Source organism: Staurois parvus, unplaced genomic scaffold (genome assembly GCF_062004578.1).
Source record: "Staurois parvus isolate SC_StPar_1 unplaced genomic scaffold, SC_StPar_1.0 ptg000557l, whole genome shotgun sequence".
In the NCBI taxonomy this organism is placed as follows: Eukaryota; Metazoa; Chordata; class Amphibia; order Anura; family Ranidae; genus Staurois; species Staurois parvus.
Window position 1 is genome coordinate 128959 of NW_028318353.1, and position 20535 is coordinate 149493.

General features: G+C 45.6%; 1 protein-coding gene across 3 annotated transcripts in view; it reads right to left on the minus strand.

Annotated features, from left to right (window-relative positions):
- MINDY4 (MINDY lysine 48 deubiquitinase 4) overlaps positions 1-20535 on the minus strand; it is a 128750-nt gene that overhangs the window by 55041 nt on the left and 53174 nt on the right. For all 3 annotated transcript variants that reach the window (XR_016315178.1, XM_089691242.1, XM_089691241.1), the window contains exons 3-7: positions 19370-19596; positions 13934-14198; positions 9069-9427; positions 5220-5278; positions 310-419 (exon numbers count right to left, since the gene is read on the minus strand). Coding sequence is in view for 2 of the 3 variants with exons in the window: in XM_089691241.1 (XP_089547367.1) it covers positions 310-419; positions 5220-5278; positions 9069-9427; positions 13934-14198; positions 19370-19596 (1020 nt within the window). In the remaining variant the exon portion in view is untranslated. The remainder of the gene's footprint in view (positions 1-309; positions 420-5219; positions 5279-9068; positions 9428-13933; positions 14199-19369; positions 19597-20535) is intronic.

Genomic DNA, 20535 nt, shown 5'->3' on the forward strand with positions numbered 1-20535 from the left:
AATATGAGGGTCAGAGAGTGTGGACAGGATACATTGTTGGCTGGGAGGGATATGCTGCAGAAGACAATATGAAGCTGAGGACATGTTACATGAGGCTGGTAGAGATCAAGGCTATTACCCTCAATGTTCCTACTACAAACTGCTGAGGTCCGAGGTCCGAGGGCCACACATCTTATACCAAGGGGCCGCATTTGGCCTACGGGCTACAGGTTACGCACCAGGGCTTTGAGGCATACGCCTGTCTGTTTTTATTTTTTTTCTTGTCAAGATTCTTTTTATAGAAGCCTGTCTGTTTAGTTATATGATTACCACAGCTTGCTGCAAATCAAGAGGTCTGCCTTCCACCTGAACTTTATTCCGTGTGATGACCTCTGAAATTCCTATAGTATCGTCTGCCAATAAATCCTCTTCAACATCATCTAAAAGGAGACAAAAGAGCAAATAAGAAACTATAATTCACGCTAAATAATTCTTAAAGCCAACCAGCAAAAGCTGAAATCAAGGCAAACAGCTTCAGTTACACAATTCTGTCAGAGTGCAGCTATGTCTGGCAGGGCAGGAGACCGGATTTTATAGCGTTTACAAATGGCGGTATATATACTAGAATTTTTTTTTAATACTAGTAATGGCGGCGATCAGCGACTTATAGTGGGACTGCGGCAGGCATTCTGACACTGGGTGGGAACTAACTGCCACTGACATCCCCAGTGACACCAATACAGTGATCAGTGCTAATAAAAAGCACTGACACTGTACAAATGACAGCAGGCAGAAAGGGGTTTACATCTGAGGCGATCAAAGGGTTAACTGTGTGCTGTGTGTGTTTTACTATGTAAACTTGCTGCTTTGTATTGCTCTGCTATGCAGCATGTCGGTGCTGACAGGTCAGAGATCTGTGTTGTTTACACACAGACCTCTCCCCTGTCGCTGTTCCTCGGCAATCGCCAGGTGCCGGTGATCAGCATTTGTAGCCGCCCATGGTGACGCGGGTAGGGCGGTGCGCGCGCCCTACCTGGAAATGCAAAATCATGTATATAAATGTGATTTTGCACAGCCATGCAGCAGTATTTCTGCTATAGGGCGGCGGGAAGCGGTTAAAAAGGTTGTAAAGGCTGAAGGTTTTTCTACCATAACCACTCTACGACCACCCACCGTAGGCAAAGTAACGCACCCGTATGCCGGTACTTACATCCGCCCCCACAGCGGGACCCTGTCAGCAAGTCCCAGCTAATGCATCATGGGACCTGCTGATCAGCTGTGTGTAATCACAGCCCAGAGCTCTGTGTTGACATTCAGAGGGAACAATCTCTCTGTGCTTTGCAGTGTTAAAATTAGAGAACAATTAGTAAAGGAAGCACATTTTACACACATTGTTAGGCACATGTATAACCCCTTATCGTCCTAGATCAGCAATGGGCAAACTACGGCCCGCGGGCCATATACGGCCCGGCGGACCTTTTAATCCGGCCCGCAGCCAGGGCAGGCAAACATTGGCTGTCAGGATGTGTGTAGGCGGGGCAGCGTGATGAACGTGAGGGGAGCTAGGCTCCTCTCACAGTCCGCCCTGAAGACCGGAACGGCGCGGGAACACGGCGAGAGGAACGCGCGGAGCAAAGGTAAGTGAATTGACACGGGGGACTTGGCTTACTACTTGGGGGGGAATAGTACTGTGGGGGATGAATTAATATGGGGGATGAATTACTATAGGGGGGATGAATTAATATGGGGGATGAATTAATATGGGGAATGAATTACTATATGGGGGATGAATTACTATGTGGGATGAATTACTATATGGGGGATTAATTACTATGGGGGATGAATTACTATATGGGGGATGAATTACTATGTTGGATGAATTACTATATGGGAATGAATTACTATATGGGGGATGAATTACTATGGGGGATGAATTACTAAACGGGGGATGAATTACTATGGGGGATGAATTACTATGGGGGATGAATTACTATGGGGGGGATGAATTACTATATGGGGGGTGAATTACTATGGGGGATGAATTACTATATGGGGGATTAATTACTATGGGGGATGAATTACTATATGGGGGATGAATTACTATATGGGGGATGAATTACTATATGGGGGATTAATTACTATGCTTACTATGGGGGAATATTACTATACTTACTATGGATGACACATACACATCATTCATCTACTCTTGGTCCGGCCCCAGGGTCCAATATATGAACCCATTGCAGCCCTCAAGTCAAAAAGTTTGCCCACCCCTGTCCTAGATGTTAACTACTTCCCAGCCAGTGTCATTAGTACAGTGACAGTGTATACTACCTTCTGTGTGCAGCTTCCCCCAAATAATTTCCTGAGCCCGAACTCGATTCATCGCTGTGCACAAGAGCAGTGGCTCTCTTTCTCCTCAACGAACAGAGAGGCAGCAGCAAGAGCCACTGGCTCCTGCTGCTGTCAATTAAATCCAGCAAAGAGGCAGCAAGGGGGAGGAGGGACTCGAGCTGCACTGTGTGTATCAATGGAAACACAGAGCACAGCTCAGGATCAAGCCCACACGTGTGCCACCATAGGAAGCGGCTTCCTATGGTGGCACAGAGAGAAGATGAGGAGCCAGGAGTAAGGGCGGGGGACCTGAGAAGAGGAGGATGAGAGCTGCTCTGTGCAAAAGCTTTACACAGGAGCAGACAAGTATAACATATTTGTTATTAAAAAAAACAAAACAAAAAAAAACCCATTAAAATCATTTTAAAATGGAAGTCTAGTCAAAACATTTTATTTTTTTCATTTTGGATCTCGAGAGTGTCCTAATCCTTCCTTACGCTAACAAAAACTACAAAATTAAGTTTTGGATGAACCCAAACTTTAAGCAGAACTTTCCCCAGTGCCCTCCTCTACCCCCTGGGCAATCTTATCATCTTAATTTTTAGCTAAATGCATTTTTTTTTTTCAGAATTGTAATGTAGCGGTCAGTATCAGCCCCATTCTCCTCCTTCTTGTTGTAGGACGCATGGACTACATGTCTCAGAAGTCTGTGTCCTTCAAGCTATCAGCATGGCCACTGTGCTATGTGAGCCAATAGTAAAGAATGCTGCCTGCATCATTACATCATCCCTGCAGTACTGAAAACTATAGAGGGTGAGCCTTAGGGCTCATGTACATGGGGCGTTTGGAAAACTCTTCTGAACAATGGAAACTGCTGGAAAACGTAGGTTAAAAAATGTCAGTTTAGTCGCGTTTATGCGCGTTTGCGTTTAGAAGTGATTTTACAAGATAACCTCAGGAGACCTTCCCAAATGCCCAGAATGCACTGAAAAATAGTAAAAAAATTAACCATTTCAGACATTTTGAAAGGAATAGAGAGAGCAGAAGCAGAGAGAGCAGTATGCGTTGAGATGACCTGTCTTTTCTGGTTGTATTCACTATGGATCCCATCATGAGCATAATGCGGCGCGTTCTACCATTTTATCCTGCACGTGAAACCTGGAACTGACTGCGCTGGTGTACCGGGTCCATTTGAATACATGGGAAACGCTTTGCATGCATTTCTGATGATGAAAAAAGGCTCTGGACAGCATCTGGATATGGAACAGTTAAAAAACGCTTTTAAACGCAAACGCTTATAAACACGTTTAACCGCGTTTACACGCGTTTGAAACGCCGGTCAAATCTACTCTTGGATGCAGGTTTGGTGCGTTCAAAAAAACAACAGTAAAAACTCAACTGCCTGTAAAGGACTGTAAATGACGATGTGTACACGGAAACATAGGAGAACATTAGGGAGAGTTCAGGGGCTGCTGGAAAAAAAAAATGCTGAACAGCTCCTGAACATCAGTTTAGGAGCTGCAGTGTACATGAGCCCTTAAAATGACAGCTGGCAATGACTGGAAACTGATATTTTGGCTCAATGTCAAGCAGTAAGAAGTCCCCCCAAAGCTGTTGCAAGGGAAGGATACACAAAGATGCCCTGCATGTAGAGCTGTAATGCACAGAAAAAAGAGAGGCGGAGTCAGGACCCCCTCTGCAGCAAAGATAAGTAAAAAAAAAAATCCAAAAATGGAGTTCTGCTTTAAATTTTTTTTTTTTTTCTTCAATACACAAATACCTTAATTCAAACTTCCATGGGATAGAAGTGTAATACTTATACAGCAAGGCTGACACTTGAGTATACAAAATATGGGCAGCACAGTGGCTAAGTGGTTAGCACTTCCGCTTGGCAGTACTAGGGTCAGTGGTTCGAGTACCAACCACGGCACCACCTGCCTGGAGTTTGCATGTTCTCCCTGTGTCTGCATGGGTTTCCTATGGGTACTCCGGTTTCCTCCCACACTCCAAAGACATGCTGGTAGGTTAATTGGCTCCTGTCTAAATTGTCCCTAGTATGTGTATGTATGAATGTGAGTTAGGGACCTTAGATTGTACGCCCCTTGAGGGTTAGGGACCTTAGATTGTACGCCCCTTGAGGGTTAGGGACCTTAGATTGTACGCCCCTTGAGGGTTAGGGACCTTAGATTGTACGCCCCTTGAGGGTTAGGGACCTTAGATTGTACGCCCCTTGAGGGTTAGGGACCTTAGATTGTACAACCCTTGAGGGTTAGGGACCTTAGATTGTACGCCCCTTGAGGGTTAGGGACCTTAGATTGTACGCCCCTTGAGGGTTAGGGACCTTAGATTGTACACCCCTTGAGGGTTAGGGACCTTAGATTGTACGCCCCTTGAGGGTTAGGGACCTTAGATTGTACGCCCCTTGAGGGTTAGGGACCTTAGATTGTACGCCCCTTGAGGGTTAGGGACCTTAGATTGTACGCCCCTTGAGGGTTAGGGACCTTAGATTGTACACCCCTTGAGGGTTAGGGACCTTAGATTGTACGCCCCTTGAGGGTAAGGGACCTTAGATTGTACGCCCCTTGAGGGTTAGGGACCTTAGATTGTACGCCCCTTGAGGGTTAGGGACCTTAGATTGTACACCCCTTGAGGGTTAGGGACCTTAGATTGTACGCCCCTTGAGGGTTAGGGACCTTAGATTGTACACCCCTTGAGGGTTAGGGACCTTAGATTGTACGCCCCTTGAGGGTTAGGGACCTTAGATTGTACACCCCTTGAGGGTTAGGGACCTTAGATTGTACGCCCCTTGAGGGTTAGGGACTGATCTGAATGTTCAATAGTACACAGCGCTATATAAGTACCTGAAATAAATAAAATAATAAACACAAAAGACTGAAGGAGTTTACCTAGCTTCATATCGTTCATGTGGCTGCCTTTGTCATTCACAACAGATCCTGTCGTCTTTCTGAAAGTAGAGCAGTAAGGCCAGATGTTATATTCCACTACCAAATAATCACAGACCACATATACAGCAAAGGTCATTATGGTAGATTTGCAGTAAGAAAAGAGAATCCACAAGGCACAATCACTGTGTAGCACAAAAAAGGAGGATGAAGAGCCTTTATGTAATGAGCCAATATGGCTGCCCCCCATGTGCCTATATGATTACATACTGTAGCTTGAAAGAAACATTAACTTAAGGTCCAATTGAAGACTCATATTTTCAGTCCAACGTCCTCCGAATCTAATGTGCTTGAAAATCAGAGGTGATGTCATGGCAGCACGATCTGCAGCATCTTCGGGTACCGTTCTCGTGCATTTCCAACACAGGAAGGAAGGCTTGACTTTCTGGTAGGTCTTCCTGCATAACCTGGATCCTGGAGCCATCAATGGGGAACCAAATAGTGGAGGAGTTCTTAGCAATAAGCATGTCTGCCTTGCAGCACTTGGGTCCATGGTTTCAATCCTGGACACTATCTGCATGGAGTTTGCATGTTTTCCTTGTGCTTTTGTGGGTTTTCCTGGGTACTTTGGTCTCATCCCACACTCCAAAGGCATGCTGGTAAGGTAACTGGCTCCTGTCTAAAACTGGCCCTAGTAGGTGTGTGTATACATACAGTTGCAAGAAAAAGTATGTGAACCCCTTGGGATTACATGGAGTTTTGCATGAATTGGGCATAAAATGTGCTCTGAACGTCATCTAAGTCACAACAATAGAAGAACACAGTCTGCTGAAAATAATACTACACAAACATTAGATGTTGCCATGGTTTAATTGCACATAACATGTAAACATTCACTGTGCAGGGAGGAAAAAGTATGTGAGGCCCTAGCTTAATGACTTCTCCCAGAGCTAATTGGAGCCAGGAGTGAGCCAACCTTGACTCCAATCAGTGTGATGATATTGGATGTGTTGCTGACAGCTGTCCTGCCCTTAAAAAACACACACCTGTTTTGGGTTTACTGGCTTCAAGAAGCACTGTCTGATGTGAACCATGCCTCACAGAAAAGAGCTCTCAGAAGACCTACGATCAAGAATTGTTGACTTGCATGAAGCTGGAAAGGGTTACAAAAGTATCTCCAAAAGCCTTGATGTTCATGTGTCCACGGTAAGACAGACTGTCTACAAATGGAGAAAGTTTAGCACTGTTGCTACTCTCCCTAGGCGTGGTCGTCCTGTAAAAATGACTGCAAGAGCACAGCGCAGAATGCTGCATGAGGTAAAGAAGAATCCCAGAGTGTCAGCTAAAGACCTACAGAAATCTCTGGCACATGCTAACATTTTTGTTGACACATCTACAATAAGGAAAACATTAAACAAGAATGGAGTACATGGGAGGACACCACGGAGGAAGCCATTGCTGTCCAAAAAGAATATTGCAGCACGTTTGAAGTCTGCAAAAGAGCACCTGGATGTTCCACAGCACTACTGGCAGAATATACTGTGGACAGATGAAACCAAGATTGAGTTGTTTGGGAAGAACACACAACACTATGTGTGGAGAAAAAAAGGCACAGCACACCAACATCAAAACCTCATCCCCACTGTGAAACATGGCGGAGGGAGCATCATGGTTTGGGGCTGCTTTGCTGCCTCAGGGCCTGGACGGATTGTTGTCATTGATGGGAAAATTCCAGAGTTTATCAAGACATTTTGCAGGAAAACGTACGACCATCTGTCCGCCAACTGAAGCTCCGCAGAGGATGGGTGATGCAACAGGACAATGACCCAAAGCATATAAGTAATTCAACAAAACAATGGCTGCAACAGCACAGAATACGCCTTCTGGAGTGGCCCAGTCAGAGTCCTGACCTCAACCCGATTGAAATGCTGTGGCATGACATTAAGAGAGCGATTCACACCAGACATCCCAAGAATATTGCTACACTGAAACAGTTTTGTGAAGAGGAGTGGTCCAAAATGACTCCAGATCGTTGTGCAGGTCTGATCTGCAACTACAGGAAACGTTTGGTTGAGGTTATTGCTGCCAAAGGAGGGTCAACCAGTTATTAAGTCCAAAGGTTCACATACTTTTTCCTCCCTGCACTGTGAATGTTTACATGTTATGTGCAATTAAACCATGGCAACATCTAATGTTTGTGTAGTATTATGTTCAGCAGACTGTGTTCTTCTATTGTTGTGACTTAGATGACGTTCAGAGCACATTTTATGCCCAATTCATGCAAAACTCCACGTAATCCCAAGGGGTTCACATACTTTTTCTTGCAACTGTAGATTGTAAGCTCCTTATGGATAGGGACTGATGTGAATGTACAGTGCTGTGTAAATTGTCGACACTGAAAAGATAATAAAGAAATAATAAGAGAGGCTCTGTGTGCCTGGTGACCCTGACCCTCTACTGCTTCTACAGTCCTCCACTCTCAGGATCATCAACAGAGATATGCTTTGACTAATAATGGACGTTGATTTCCCTAGTTTAGGGATTTCTGGGGTTGCTTCTGCCTCCATAAAAGAGAAAGAATTAAGAGGTTAGGGGTGGGAGAGGTAGCAATCTCTAGGTCAGGGCTGCCATTGGGGAGGAAGTTGAAATGGATATCTAGTCAGAAAATCATTGCCATAATGCCAGCCATAGTCGGTTCGAATGTAAGCCGGTTCAGCAGAAACTGGCCAAGACCTGAACCATCCATTGGCAGGCTGGTTGTACCCAATTTAATTGTTGAACGACTTGCGTACAACCAGCTTGTCGCTAGCAAAAATCACTAACTTCTGCTGCTGGAAGAACACAATAGTTCTGTGGGAGGGATTCAGTCAGTGTTGATGGGGGAATCAAGCAATGTTCTTTTACTGGTGGTTGGAGGGAAAAAAAAAAACTACATTGTCTATGGCCTCTTTCACACGTTGCGGATCCATCAGCATGATCTGCCTGCTCAGCGGGGGATCTCTCTGCTGATCCCAGCTGAGCAGGCAGATGACAGGTGACACTGCCCGCTGATTTCAATGGAATGGTCGGATGGAAACGGACCACCTGTCAGTTTCCATCCGACTGTCATCTGATCCGCTGGACGGATTGGGGAACGGATCCCCATCCACCTGTTTTTGGCATACAGGATCAGATGCCGGTACATAGAAGTCTATGGGTGGACCGATAGGGTCCGCCTCAAAAACAGACAGGCAGACCCCATTGGTCCACTTGTGTAAAAGGGGCCTATGGCCTGCCTAACAGGCAGACAGGCTTCTAAAATACAAGTCTGTGTGAGGACAGGAGCAATGAGGGGTGTGGCTGTTACTGAACTCTGTAAACAAAAAGCATGGTTCACATCTCTGTGGCCGTACGGGCCGCATATTGCACGGGCACGACAGCCCATTCATTTGAATGGACTCCCGTGCCCATGACACGCAGGGAAGAAGTCCCTGCACTTCTTTGGAAAACGCAGCCCGCACGGGAACCTCGGTTCCCAATACGTTTGCGTTTTCCAGTGTGGGTGTCGTGCCATTAGAATTAATGGCACCCGCCCGTGGGTCCACAATTCTATGTGTGGGTGGTGCGGTTGCATGAATTTTTGTGCAGATCCGCAGCGGCACCTCTCGCACAGATGTGAACCTAGGGTAAAGGGGAGAGCAGGAATCTGTATTTTCATTGAAAATAATTTTAAAACATTTTGAACATACCAATCATACCAACATTTTGAACATACCAATCACAAATCATCAGAAGTGGAGATAAAATGTGTGGTATGTCAATTGGGCTTTAACATTTGTTTTGGATGAAATCTTCTAAATCTTGTAGACTGACCTTTTTGAGGACGGTTCACTCTTTCTTTGTGGCCTTTGCTGTTTCTCTTGCTCTGCTTCTAAAGAAAACTTCTGTTTGAAGCTAAGATAGGCATCTCTAGTGCTGTCCGCAGTCTCTGGTCCACTTCTGGGCTGCTCATCCTGCTTAGTGGTGGAGCTCAAAGCCGGGTTTCTAGGCGGAGGACAGCCCAGCAGTTTAGCAGAAAATTCTTTCCCCAGTTGCAGTGCTGGGTTTGAAGGACCATCACTCAGGGGCTCTTCCATCTTCCCAATGAGCTCATTCTTCTGGGGATCATTTTTTGTCTGCGCTGAAGGATTAGTTGCAGATGGCCGTCTCTGCGATCGTTTTTTCAGCGAGTCCTAAAAGAAAGTGAATGTTCTGAATTCTCAGGATCTGCTCTACCTAAGCAGTGGTCTCCAGTTATACTCTATCACTATAAATGCAGAATTATGCCAAATAAATTACTTTGCCTTCTGGATGACAGGGACTGGTGTGTGTAAATACACTACATTGCCAAAAGTATTGGCCCCGCCCTCCCAATCATTAGATTCAGGTGTTCCAATCCCCTCCATGGACACAGGTGTATACAATCAAGCCCCTAGGCATGCAGACTGCTTCTACAAACATTGGTGAAAGAATGGGTCGCTCTCAGGAGCTCAGTGACTCCAAGCGTGGTCCCGTGATAGGTGGCCACCTGTGCAATAAGTCCATCCGTGACATTTCCTGGCTACTAAATATTCCACGCTCAACTGTTAGTGGGATTATAACAAAGTGGAAGCAACTGGGAGCAACAGCAACTCAGCCACCAAGTGGTAGGCCACGTCACATGACAGAGCGGGGTCAGCGCATGCTGAAGCGCACAGTGCGCAGAAGTCACCAACTGTCTGCAGAGTCAATAGCTAAAGACCTCCAAACTTGGTGTGGCCTTCAGATTAGCACAACAGTGTGTAGAGAGCTTCATGGAATGGGTTTCCATGGCTGAGCAGCTGCCTCCAAGCCTTCCATCACCAAGTGCAATGCAAAGCGTCGGATGCTGTGGTGTAAAGCACACCAAGTGTAAAGTTTGGTGAAGGGGGGATTATGGTGTGGGGTTGTTTTTTAGGGGTTGAGCTTGGCCCCCTAGTTCCAGTGAAAGGCACTTTTAAGGCGTCAGCATACCAAGACATTTTGGACAATTTCATGCTTCCAACTTTGTGGGAAGAGTTTGGGGATGGCCCCTTCCTGTTTCAACATGACTGCGCAGCAGTGCACAGAGCAAAGTCCATAAAAACATGGATGAGTGAGTTTGGGGTGGAGGAACTTGACTGTCCTGCACAGAGTCCTGACCTCAACCCCATAGAACACCTTTAGGATGAATTAGAGTGGAGACTGTGAGCCAGGCCTCCTCCCCCGACATCAGTGCCTGACCTGACAAATGTGCTTCTGGAAGAATGGTCCAACCTTCCCATAGACACCCTCCTAAACCTTGTGGACGGCCTACCCAGAAGAGTTGAAGCTGTTATAGCTGCAAAGGGCGGGGCCAACTCAATATTAAACCCTACGGACTAACACTGGGATGCGGCATCCCAATACATTTGGAAACAAATGTAAAATATTATATATATGTATATACACACATATAAACAAAAATGTAAATGTATTTACTCAATACTCACTGCACATGTTTGAGTAGCACTGCGCTTTGTGGATGGTCCCGTAATCTTCTGGGACCTGTCACAAGTCCCAGAAGACTACGGGGAAGGAAAGGGGGAAGGACACCGTCCGCTTCTGATCGCCTTAGGTGATAGCAGCAAAAGTGAGAGTGGGTACCTGTCAAATTCAGGTACCTGCTCCCCAAAAGGTGCCAATCCTTAAGGGGGAGCGGAGGACAAAGGCTTAAAGCAGAACTTGCCCTTTTGGGTGGAGCTACGCTTTAAGTTTCCTTTGCTGACCACTGCATCTACGGTCCTTAGCATTACTCGTTTCTTTGTGCTTCTTCAAAAGAGCCTGAACAGCACATTTTGAAACCCCAGTCTGCTTTGAAATCTTTGCCTGGGAGAGACCTTGCTGAGGAAGTACATCTACCTTGTGTCTTGTTGCTGCGCCCAGTCTTGCCATGGTGTAAGACCTGTGACATGACACTGTCTTCCACAACCTCATCGCGGTAGCAGAGTTTGGCTGTTCCTCATCCAGTTTTCAACCTCCTACACAGCTATTTCTGTTTCAGTTAAAGCAGAATTCCACTCACTCTGCAAAAAAATAAAAGTCAGCAGCTACAAATACTGTAGCTGCTGACTTTTAAAAAACAGCCACTCCCCTGTCCCACAATCCCACGTTGCCCCCGCTGCAGCCCGTTTCACCGGCATCTTCGGTGTGGGCATCTGGCTGTGACAGCTTGCGGATGCACAAGTAGCACTGCACTTTCCTGAATGGCCCCGTCATCTTCTGGGACCTGTCATGTGTCCCACAAGACTTCAGGGAGGGAGGGTAGGAGGACAACTTCCGTTTCCGAACACCTAGGTGATCGCAGTGGAAGTGGGAGCGGGTACCTGTCAAATTCAGGTACCCATTCCCCCCCCCCCCCCCCCCCGCTCCCCAAAGGTGCCAACCCTTAATGGGGAGTGGGGGACCAATCTTTAAAGCGGAACTTCCCCTTTTGGGTGGAACTCCGCTTTAATGACTGTGTATCAACTTACATATGAAATTGATGATTGTTAGCACCTGCTTAATACAATTGATTAGACCTGAAATATACTGGACTCTAATCCTACAAAATTCCCTGACTTTGCGCAAGTGTAAGAGCTGATACTAAATATTGATTTGATTTAGGTTTTTCTTCTGTTCGCTCACTTTGCATTTTGTAAACTGATAAAAACAAACAATTAAAATATACATTTTTATATATTCCTTGTTAGTATGAAAACCCCAGAAATTACCCCTTTATTTGGAAAATAGACACCCCAAAGTGAACTCATTTACCATAATTGTTTGGAGATGCAGAAGCATGCTGGTATAGGATAAGAGAGATGAGGAGTTAATATACAGGCCACAAGAGACTGGATGGAGCTGAGATGTACAAAGGAGTAGGAAAAAAAAGGATTCCACCTCCTACCCAGAATCTGCTGCAGCTTGTGACCTGGAACTAGTGATTGATCTTTTATTCATTAGTTCCTCCTTCCTCTATAAGAGGAACAGTACACGGTTTACATTTGTGATCTCTGTGACTGGTCATCACAGAGATCACATAGTACAGAGCAGCTTGGATCAGCTCTATATACTGTGTCTTTGAACTGAACCGTCTAATGACGGCTTGGTTGACAATCATTACTGGGTGCACTGGCCACCAAGCAGCTATTTCTGAAGTGCCTTTATGGCACTACAGGAATAAACGTCCACACCTCCCTGCCATTTTTCACAATGCGATTCAAAACAATGACCCCTGGTTCACATCTATGCGGCAGTGCGGGTCACGTTTTGCAAGGGCACGAGAGCCCATTCATTTGAATGGACTCCCATGTTCCGTGACACACAGGGAAAGAAGTCCCTGCACTTCTTTGGAAAACGCAGCCCGCACAGGAACCTCGGTTTCCAGTTCAGTTGCGTTTTCCAGTGCAGACGGCGTGCTATTAGAACTAATGGCACCCACCCGCAGGTCCGCATTTTTCTGTGCTGGTGGTGCGGCTGCACAGATTTTCGTGCGGATTCGCCGCAGCACCACCCGCACAGATGTGAACCTAGGGCAGTGCTTCTCAATTATTTTCTGTCATGCCCCCCCCAGGAAGAAGAAAACATTTTGCGCCCCCCCGACTGTAAATAGTATCATTTGTCTATAAAATTGTTATAAGTAGGAATAGTGCCCCATCATTGGTGTCAGTGGGAGGAATAGTGCCCCATCATTGGTGTCAGTGGGAGGAATAGTACCCCATCATTGGTGTCAGTGGGAGGAATAGTGCCCCATCATTGGTATCAGTGGGAGGAATAGTGTCCCATCACTGGTGTCAGTGGGAGGAATAGTGCCCCATCATTGGTGTCAGTGGGAGGAATAGTGCCCCATCATTGGTGTCAGTGGGAGGAATAGTGCCCCATCCTTGGTATCAGTGGGAGGAATAGTGCCCCATCATTGGTATCAGTGGGAGGAATAGTGCCCCATCATTGGTATCAGTGGGAGGAATAGTGCCCCATCATTGGTGTCAGTGGAAGGAATAGTGTCCCATCACTGGTGTCAGTGGGAGGAATAGTGCCCCATCATTGGTATCAGTGGGAGGAATAGTGCCCCATCATTGGTATCAGTGGGAGGAATAGTGCCCCATCATTGGTATCAGTGGGAGGAATAGTGCCCCATCATTGGTGTCAGTGGGAGGAATAATGCCCCATCATTAGTATCAGTGACACCAATGATGCGGCACTATTCATCCCACTGACACCAATGACACTTGCTGACCCCTGTTGCAGTATGGTGCTGCTGCAGCCAGCATATGTGGTTGCAGCAGCACCTCTGCACTGCACACTTCCCGGCTTTTCCCTCACTCGATTTTCGCGGGTCCGCTCAGCTCCGCCTCCTCCCCCGTGATTGGCCGCCTGTGTACCTTTCCTAGAGCTACAGTTCTGGCGGCCAATCACCGGTGAGGAGGTGGAGCCGAGCGGCAGGAGTGAGGGAGTGGCCGGAGTGACGGAAGGAGCAGCGCTTCCTGGATGGATCATCGTGGGAGCCAGGTAAGAGACAGCAGCCCTCTGCCCACCCCTGTACGCGCCCCCCTTGACGGAGCCTCGCGCCCCCCCTGGGGGGCGCTCCCCACTATTTGAGAAGCACTGACCTAGGGTAACACTCTGACACCTTTTGTATTCAGATTTATTGATGAATTACTGATAAGTAATAATCACATTACCTCCTGTGAGCTGGAGATGGGACCAGACATCATCCCCCGGACAATCCTGCTTGATTTAGGTCTCCCATTCTCAGATGCTGCACTTTTTGGTTCATTTAGAGAGTCTGAAATCTTTGCGGTCTCCCAATTATTTTCCTTTATATTCTTCAAGTCATCCTCGGGAGAGAAGCTGCTACTTTTCATGCTATGGTTTGCTTTTTTACTTACATCTCCTGATGGTCTCAAATATCTATGTTTCTGTGATGATGCTGTGCTGTCCTCGACCCTGTGTGTTAGGAGAACAATGAAATATTCAGAATATAACAAAAAGTAAATGATCAATACTGTAAACAAAACAAAAGTGTATTCTGATATCTGTGTGGAGTTAATACATGCACTGCTAGTATTCATTATAGGAATTCCTTTGTGTTTGCATGATTTTATTTCTATTTTATATATTTTTCTCCACATTTGTACCAAATGTAGCCAAAACTGTCCAGCCCACATGAAACTGTCGGCTTCTGTGGAACATTGCTGTACCTGTACGTCACTGGACTTTCAGTGGGTATAGGTCCTGGTATCATTTATTAGAACCAATGGGAAAGCTTTCTTGTGAAAGCAATCCAAGTGGCTAATTGGCCACTTGATGGCTTTTACAAGCAACAAGAGGGGACGTCCCCCCGTCCCTCCTGCTGGCTTCCCTGCTTTCTGAGGACCTTCTAGCCCCCCCACCCCCCGTCCAGACAGCCTGGCCTCCGATTATATAGGCAAACAGAGGCCAGATCGGCTTTGATCACCTCTATGATACTAGATGTAAGCAGCGTCTTTTTATAAAAGGGTAATGCTTTTAAGGGCAGAGGAGACCTCTGGGGTCTAATCTCTCCAGATCTGTCCACAACGAATACTGTCACTGTCTATTGCTATCACAGGGGATATTTATATTCCCTGTGATAACAAAAAATTAAGAAAGAGAAAAAAAAAAATTTACAGCGACAGTCTAAAAAAAAAAAAAAAAAAAAATTTTTAAAAGCACCCCCATTCCCTCATGCTTGCGTGCAAAAGGAGAATGTAAGTATCGGTCCTGAAGGCAAGCAAACAGTAATCATCCCACACATGTGGTAACCTGTAAAGGCTTTTAAAGCGTCGCCTAAGGAGAATGACATTTACGTCGTTTAAACCGTGACATGTTTGGTATCTATTTACTTGTTGTAACACCATCTTTTAAATTTTACCAGACAATTGGGTATTATATTGTGTTTTTGAGCATTAAAATTCCAAAAGGAGTATACCGTGTGACATAAAAAAAATTGCAGCACCCCTCCATTTATTCTTTAGGTCATCAACCAAAATATATCATGCTTGGGGTTCTAACTAATTTTCTAACAAAAAAAAACTATTTTTACATGTAAACAAAAAGTGTCAGAAAAGGCTGGGTCTTCAAGTGTTTAAGGGCCATTTCAGACCATGAATCGCACAGTAACGTGCTGTGAGTTCCTATGCGATTCACATGTGATCTAGGTGCAGTGCAATTTCAACAAAGTGTACAAAAAAGTGGCAGCCATCCCAACCTATAACTAGCCTTTGCAGTAAGGTGCAAATGGAAGGAAAACGCAGACAGAAAGATTTCCCAGCACACTTACCAGCCTGCCTGCATAAAAACAAAACTTCCCCTATTTAACAATTCATGCTCTGCCCCCCTCTGCCATTCCTTCCACTGGCTTCCGATTGCCCAACACATAAAATTCAATTACTAACATTAACGTATAAAGCTGCTCATAATACTGCCCCAAATTACATCACCGACCTGATATCCATATACCACCCAAAACATACTCTCCGCTCCTCACAAGACCTCCTACTCTCTAGTTCCCTGGTCTCCTCCTCCCATGCCTGTCTCCAGGACTTCTCCAGAGCTTCCCCATCCTCTGGAACTCACTACCCCAATCCATCAGACTGTCACCTACCCTCCTCACCTTTAAGCGCACCCTGAAAACCCATCTCTTCAGGGAAGCCTACCCCGCCCTCACTTAACTGACGATCTCCTCCACTCCTCCTACCACTCCATCCCCCACAGCTATTTCCTCCTGTACCACTATCCCCTCCCTCCTAGATTGTAAGCTCCAAGAAGCAGGGTCCTCGAACCCTCGTATATTGCACTGTATTGTTACTGTACTGTCTCGTGTATTGTCTCCCATTGTAATGTACAGCGCTGAGCAAACTGTTGGCGCTATATAAATACTGTATAATAATAATAATGCTAAAACCAGAGGGTTTTGTTTGCAGCAAGAGCACAATGGCAGCTAAAGGCATCCAGTGTGTCCCTTGCTGGGTGTCCCGTGTGTCCCTGTGCCTTTAAGAAAGGCTGGGCTCCCTCCAGGCAAACCTGCCCTTAATCTATCCACTGCTATATGTGCTCCAACTTGGAAGGCTGAAAACTATAGAGTTTGGACCGCAGTACACAGAGGAGCCTTGAAGTAGGCATTGCGGATTACGGACCAAAAAGGGATTTGTGAAAAGACATTCACAGGAAAGCGGCTACATAATGAACAGAATGCGATACTCAGAAAAATTTCCAAAAATGATGCTTTATTACACATAAATGATTGACACACGGGCAGTCGCCCTGGTTTACCATCACCCAAGTATGAGACAATACACACAGACCTAAAACCATTAAAATCACACCAAGACCGGTCTGGATATATGTGCTGCAAAGGCTATGACCACCATAGTCTAAAGCATTTGCAGCACTTGCACATTGGTTACACTCCCTGTAGGAGGTGTATTCAAAAAATTATACCATAGTTATGTAATATCGCATGCTATATAGGCATATATTGTTACCATATAGGTTACACTCCCTGAAGGAGATTTTCCAAAAATTGTACCATGGGTATATAAGATCACATGCAAGCAAAATAGACAGATACAGTTACCATCTGGAGAGAAGCATAACCCTAAGCCTATATAAGGCAATGTGGGTAAAACATTGATTGAAAAGGGGGAAATAACCCCAATGATATAGTAATGGATTCATGCAGTACACCCCTATAAAGGCACATGTGGTTGGGGCCCATGTATCTGAAATATACGTGAATAGTTGCAAGGATTCTTATAGGTGAAAGAGTCCCTGTAGTTGTCTTGATGGAGAAATAGATGCAAATAGCAGAGGCCTGTTTTATATGGTTTCTTCACCACAGCATGTGGACTGCAAACCACTTTGATATTTGAGACAAGATAAGGCCCAGTAGGTCTTCCGCCTGTTGCAATAAATGTAGTATGCCTTGTTTCTATATAAAGCACCATAATGTCCCCATCCTGTAATAAGACAAACGATATAAGAATAGTCACTTTGAGAGCTCTCACTCTATTGTATATATAATATAAATCGCAAGGAGCCTTTTTCGTTAGTCCTGTAACAGTCCACTCACCACCTGTGCAATGGGTAGTAGAAAAAGGAGATATCCTTCATATGTACTGCCGTGTTGATCCAGGATGCGGATTACGCATTTATTTGCAAATGTGTACAAACAAAGCCCTCTGTTTGTAACGTACATTGTTAGGCAGAGCCAATTTGGTTGTTTTGCAGGCTAGCTGGTAAGTGTGCTGGGAAATGTTTGTGTGTGCAGTGTGATTTTAGCCCATTCATTTAAATGGGATGAAATAAAGCCAGACTGCAGCAAAAGTAGTGCATGCACTACTCTACAAGACACAGAGCAAACGGAAGTACCATGCAATCCTGTGCAGGCAAACGCACTTCATTACAACCAGTGTTTGGGGTGTCATTAGCTTTGCACTAACACCTGCTGCAGATCGCAAGTGAAAAGTTTTGAACGCGGTGCAGGAAATGCACATTGAACGCGGGCTTCCTGCACTGTGTTTTAGTGTAAATTGGCCCTAAGTCCGTATCCACTGAACGATTACAGGGGTGAACCCGAGGAAGGACAGGAGGAGAAGTGGAGAAGTGGAAGTTCAATGTATTGCAGAGCATACTGAAAGCTATGTGGGTATACAGGAGTCTCAGAGGCGCACAGGAGCTTGCTGGAGATGTGTTGGTTAACGTGTGCATGGCAGGCACAAAAAGAAGTGCACAGCGGCATGCTGGAGACACCAGGGTGAATAGATAGGAGACTCAGGGGCACACACGGGTGCATTCAGGACAACGGTGGCATACTGAAGCATGCAGAAGGCATAGAGCACACAGGTACACTTGAAGGCACAGGCAGCTAAGGAAGCACAACAGTGGGAATCAGGTGGCTCTGGTGACACAAGGATACCGGAGAACATAGGAACTCAGGAGGGACAGAGGAACTGAAGCTCAGGAGACAAAGAGGATACTGGGACCTGGGAGGCACTGAAGTAACCGTAGATGACACCTTAAAGACTCTGAAAGCACAGGGACTTGGCTGAGGAATGGAGACATGTTGTTCAGTGAAATTTTAAATAAAATCTGTTTACATACTTTATTTTAGACCCATTGAGGTCAGTATTGGACCTCTGTGCTTCTCTTTGTGATGTAGGCAAATCATCACAGCACCCTGTCTCAATATTGGTCTCAACAGCCCTCAGCACTGACGCAATCAGTAAGCCGGCTCCTGGAAAGAGTTATGCGAATATCATAATGTCTTGATGAGTGGGTGTCAGTTTGGAGATCTGGGCATTCCTAAGCAGGCTGTATCTGCATGATGAACACCCTAGGTCACATGTGTCAAACACAAGCCCCATGGGCCACATCCGGCCCTCCAGGGTATTTCATTTGGCCCTTGCACCTCTCTCAGCTGTAGCGCCCCTCTTGTTTCCGCCCCCACCTTGTTTCAGCAGTCAGCAGTAGAGAGGAGAACAAAACTCCTCTGTAAAATCCAAAATCCTGCAGTTCTCTGTGCAGCTTTGGAGAGGCTCGTCTCTGCCCCCCATCCCAGCAGGTGGCAGCAGAAAGGAGGATAGAACTCCTCCTACAGATCCTGCTTCTCTCTGTATAGCCACAGCACCCTCTTCTTCTTAGCATTCTTAGCATCAGCTGACTCCAGCCCTCCTCTGGTCCTCCTCTAGGCCCTGCACTTTCTGCTTCTCAGCTCTGACCCCAGCAGTGTGATGTAAGGAAGAGTGGGGGACTCCTGATTTCAGATGGCGGGGGGCTCTTGACATCTGATGTAAGGAGGATGGGGTGAGTCTTACATATACAATCGGCCCTTTGAGGGCAACCATAGTGTTGATGCGGCTTTCAATGAAATTGAGATTGCCCTAGGTGATGCTGAGCCTCCAATGAATGAAAGGGCCGGGACAAAGGCTATATGGACATCCTCTAGCCAGAAAATTAGGTGGGCTTTATCTGCCTTGCTTGATTGTGAGAAGCTCACAGTGTGCATTGAAACCAGAGTAAGAAGTTTTATAAAAGAGTGATGCCTGTACAACTGTGCAAGACAGAAGGCAGGCTGGAATTTAGATTTAAACACTTACTTGTGGGTTAAAATGTGACTGGTCTCAGATACAGCACAGCTGCTACTGCTTTCCTCATCAGAGATGTCATACACAGCCAGATTTGAGCTCACTGCCGCTTTCTTCTGGTGTCCTTGGGTAAATAACTTGGTGCACTCTGCATTCTGTTCTTCCATTTTCAATGTTTTCTTATCAAGAAAATTCTTTGCCATTATTTCCAGGTACGTTTTTAGGGGTTTCTCAGCCAACTGTTAAAAGAAAGAATTAAAAAAAAAAAAATGAAAAAGGAACCAGTCACTAAAATTAAAAAGGACATGTTCCTAATAAAAGGTTTCTCAATATTCCTACAAATTCCTCCATATGCTGCTACATTGAAGCTAAACCTGCCTCAAAATCCACACTGCCATGTGTGAATCTTAATCAACAAACAGATGTACACAATGGGACAGATTTACAAAACCTGGAGTGTGCAAAATCAGGGGCAACTCCGCATAGAAACCAATCAACTTCCAGGTTTTATTGTCAAAGCTTAAATGAACAAGCTGAAGTTAGAAGCGGATTGACTCCCATATACAGCTGCACCAGATTCTGAGTGCACCACTTTTAGTAAATCCCCCATTGGGATTGATTTACTAAAGGCAAATAGGCTGTGCACTGTGCAAGTGCAGTTGCTCTAGAGCAGTGGTTCTCAACCTTCCTAATGCCGCGACCCTTTAATACAGGTCCTCATGTTGTGGTGACCCCCAACCATAAAATTATTTACCCCGTAATTATAATTCATGAGTGTCGTTTTACCTCCAATACTGCTGCTTTCAACACAGTAGCTGCTTTCAACACAGTAGCTGCTTTCAACACAGTAGCTGCTCTTTACACATCGGAAATATGTGTTTTCTGATGGTCTTAGGGGACCCCTGTGAAAGGGTCGTTCGACCCCCAAAGGGGTCGCGACCCACAGGTTGAGAACCACTGCTCTAGAGCTAAGTAAATAAGGGGAAGCTCTGCTGCCTTCCATCATCTAATCAGGTGTAAGCAAAATGCTGTTTTTCTTTTCCTAGCATGTGATTGGGTATTCTTTGTAAGGTGAAACTTTACCTCATTTATCAAGTTCTGGAGCAACTGACTTTGCAAAATGCAGTCTAATTTGCCCTTAGTAATTCAACCCCAATGCATAGTGGGATAGGGGTGTT